Source organism: Protobothrops mucrosquamatus, unplaced genomic scaffold (assembly GCF_001527695.2).
Source record: "Protobothrops mucrosquamatus isolate PMUCROS unplaced genomic scaffold, P.Mucros_1.0 scaffold4994, whole genome shotgun sequence".
NCBI lineage: Eukaryota > Metazoa > Chordata > Lepidosauria > Squamata > Viperidae > Protobothrops > Protobothrops mucrosquamatus.
Genome location: NW_015390875.1, coordinates 29,495 through 33,282, shown reverse-complemented (window position 1 = coordinate 33,282; position 3,788 = coordinate 29,495). Strand labels below are relative to the sequence as shown.

The following is a 3,788-nucleotide window of genomic DNA, read 5'->3' as shown; positions in this document are numbered from 1 at the left end:
ACTCATGACTGGAATGTACTGATGGAAGAATACAAACTGTTCAAAGGAAACAGACTTAACCAAAGAGGAGGTGGGGATTGCATTATATGTAAGAGATTACTACATCTCTACAGAACGGCACAAACCAAGAATGAAAGCCTCCTAGAATGCAATATGGGTCAGTATAAAAGGAAAAAAAAGAATGACATTGCCCTAGGTCAGGGGTCTGCAACCTTAAACACTCAAAGAGCCACTTGGACCCATTTCCCAGAGAAAAGAAAACACTGGGAGCCGCAAAACGCGCACGCGCACGCGCACGCAAGGGGTGTGGAGCTTGATTGAAGAGTTTAATTAAAAAGAAATAGAGGCTGCTGTGCATGAGTTCTCTCTCTCTCCCTCTCTCCCTCTCTTTTTCTTTCTCCCTTTCTCTCCCTCTCTCTCCCTCTTTCCTCTCCTTCTTTCTCTTTCCTCTTTCTCTTTTCTCTCCCTCTCCCTTTTTCTTTCTCTTTCCTCTCCCTCTTTCTCTTTCCCTCTCTCTCTCTCCCTCTTTCTCTCTCTCTCTCTCTCTCTCTCTCTCTCTCTCTCCGATCTTCTGCTCACTTGGCAAGCTGGCTTTAGGCTCTTCTCCAACAAGCTGGCACACATTATTGGGCTGGCTCTCTCCTGCCTTTCCTGCTTCCTGCAGAGACGCAGCAAAGGGAGGAGCCCCGCCCAATAAGCTTGTCAGCTCGTCGGAACAGCGTGAGGCTACTCTCCTTTTTACACACACACACACACACACACACACACACAAACACAGAGAGAGAGAGAGAGAGAGAGAGAGAGAGAGAGAGAGAGAGAGAGAGAGAGAGAGAGAGAGAGAGAGAGAGAAGGGAAGTGCAGGTGCCTCTCTCTCTGTCTCTTTCTGCAAATGGCAGAGGAGGCTGGGAGCTGCAGAAGGCTCAAAGAGCCACATGTGACTCCGGAGCCATGGGTTGCCAACCTGTGCCCTAGGTCAGGGGTAGGCAAACCTGGCTCTTTTATGACTCATGGACTTCAACCTCAGACCCAGGCTGAGGTCTGGGCAGCGTAGTACAGGTAACGTGGACTCTCATGCTGCTCGTGGTGTCCTCACCCCTGGAGTCCATGGGTATGTGAAGTGGGCGAGGGCCATTTGCTGGTCTCCTTCAGGGGATGCCTGTTTTTCTCCCTCCCTCATTACAAATATCTTCCCGCCACTCTGCTCTTAACGCTGTGCGGCTCTTGTCCAGCAATTTACAGTGGCCTTTCAAGCCATGGCCACTGGCAGCACAGCCACCAGCCGCGCTGGCAACCTGTCCCCCTTCCCTTGTCTTTCAGTTTATCAGAGAGTTCTTTGTGTAACCATGTTGGTTTCTTCTTGCATTTCTTTTTCAGTGGTATTGAGCTGGACTGGACTTTTATAATAATATTTTTCTGAGTTTCCCAAGTTTCTTGAATTGTTTTTCCCTTTAAGATTTTCATCCATGGGATCCTTCCCAAGGCCTCTCTGAATTTGTTAAAATAAGCTGTTTTTAAAGTCGAAGACTTTGATTTTATTATATTTGATTGTTTATGTCTGCATTATATTGAATTCTAATATGACATGGTCACTCAACTTGAAAGTTCTGGCAACTTCATCCCCCTCTATCACTTCTTCTCTGTTACTAAGAATCAGTATAGCTGTCCTTCTAGTTACTTCCTCTAACTTTTGGATGACAAAGTTGTCAGCTAGGCTAGTTAGGAACCCTCTCAGGGTTAAAGAAAGGGGAATTTTCCCATCAAAAATTAAAAAGTAGTTTTCAAGGGTCTTTTTTAAAAAAAGAAAAAAACTAGAAAAAACAAAATTTATAGTGTAATCCTCTGTAGATGTAAATGTAAGGTTGTAAATGTCCAGTTAGGCATTATAAAATAAGTTAGAACTAGTCATAAATCAAAAGTTTGTAAACATTCAAAAAGTGCAATTAAAACCCAGGCATGCTTAAGAAAGACAAGCAGCTGAAGGGAAAAGATGCAAGAAATTACATGTCGAGATGGCTCTTTGCAAGCATCCAGACAAACCCCCCCCCCCACGTTCTCCGTCAGTTAATGATCACCCAGAAGTCATCCTGGGTCTTTCCTAGTTTCCCCTTCAAAAAAACAGGAGCAAAGCCACCAAATGACCAGATTTGGTGGCAAAATCAGCTGTTCATCAGAAGGAGAAAAAGAATCCCTGACCGTTCAACATGCCATCTTGAGGGAGGAGTCCTTTCTTCTCTCCTTATGCTGGGACCGTCCATCCGTGCTGCAGAGAGGAGGGAAAAAGCAGGCAAGGTCCGTCTGGGAGGGAGCCAAGAGGAGGAATCCCAATGTCCAGGCTGAGGGATCAGCAAAGATCAGCCCCGGGAAGGAGCAGAAGCAGCAGCCTCAAGGGAGGGATCAGGTGGGTGGGATTTCCAGAGTAACAAGAGGGGAGGGGCAGGGCTGGGAATGGCTCCTGAGGTTGGTGAGAACCTGCCCCATATATAAGTATACAAATTCAGTTCAAGTCAATTTTGCCCCAGAGACAAGTGCAAATGGATTCACAGCCTCCAGAGAGCCCAGGTCTTCCTTCAGCATCTGGAGGGTGGTATTCTCAGTCAGGCTAGGATGGGAGAGAAGCCCCCTCTCCATCCATGACTGCGGGACCCTCAAGAAGTCCTTCATTTTCCCCCTCCCTCCCACTTACACTGGGGACGCTCCAATCTCATCTCTGTTGTTCTCTGAGCCTCCTCATCCAATCAGATCCTGGGAGTCTGGCCTTGCAGATTAAAAGTTTGAGGGCAGGCAGACCCCTTCCCAGAGCCCCTCTACCTCTCCCCCAAACTCTTCACCCTTCAGTGTTTGAGATGAATAATAGAGAGAAGAGGGATTTCCCCAAAGTATCTTCACCACCCGTTGGTCAGTCAACCTCAAAGCCCTCTCCTCCCTTCATACAGCCCCCACCAGTCCACTCACCTGCGAGGGGGCTGCTAAATGGCCTGGTTGCTCCCTGCATTGGAGAGAAAAACACAGAGTGAGTCTCTGCCTGGTCCTCTCTCTCTTCACCATTCGACCTCTAAGCTTCACGAATTTCTCAGAGGAGACCAGGCCGTGCCACCCGAATGGTCTCTAGCCACTGGGGATCTTGGCATTGCCAGCGGTTTGCCTATTTCCCTGCCCTAGGACCAAGGAGCGCTTTGCTCCAAAAGGGGGCGCCCTGCAGGCTCTTAGGCTACCTTCTCTGCCTGAATGGAGAAGGGTGGAAATCCAACAGGGAGAGAGTTTTTCCCTTTCTCCTTTGGAGGAACAAACCAGGGCGAAGAAAAGTGAATTCTGTAACTTGGTTAGAAATCAAGGAAAAAGAGAGGAGGTGAGAATCAAGTGAAGCACTGGATTTTGTACAGAGGAAAAGGGGGAGCAAGAAAAAAGTGAGAACAAAATTATCAGAATTGAAGGAAAATGGAGACTTTGGTGGCCCCTCGGGATAAACAAACAAAAAATCAGTATTTTCCCATTTGTCCTTTTTCAATGAGGAGCCTTTTCTCCTATACTATTCATATGCTGATGTCCGGTCCGGTCCGGCGGCTTGGCAACCCGGCGGCCCGACAGCCTAGTGGCTTGGTAACTTGGGGATGTGGCGGCTGAGGGTGGGCGAGTGGCCTGGAGACTTTTACTGCCATGGGATGTGGCCGGTGGCCCGGCAGCCTGGTGTTTGCCTTGGAGAACTTGGCCTGCTTTCGGCTACAGACTTGCCTGTTGGGGGTTTGAAGAACTGGCTGCTTTGGGCCCGAACCTAGGCCTACTCCTACCAC

General features: G+C 48.3%; 1 protein-coding gene across 1 annotated transcript in view; it reads right to left on the bottom strand.

The window, feature by feature from the left end:
* Window positions 1-2,966: 2,966 nt before the first annotated feature.
* The window catches only part of LOC107299474 (major histocompatibility complex class I-related gene protein), a 21,806-nt gene continuing 20,984 nt past the window's right edge, over window positions 2,967-3,788 (bottom strand). The window contains exon 7 of the mRNA XM_029286784.1: window positions 2,967-2,986. Coding sequence (XP_029142617.1) covers window positions 2,967-2,986 — 20 coding nt within the window. The remainder of the gene's footprint in view (window positions 2,987-3,788) is intronic.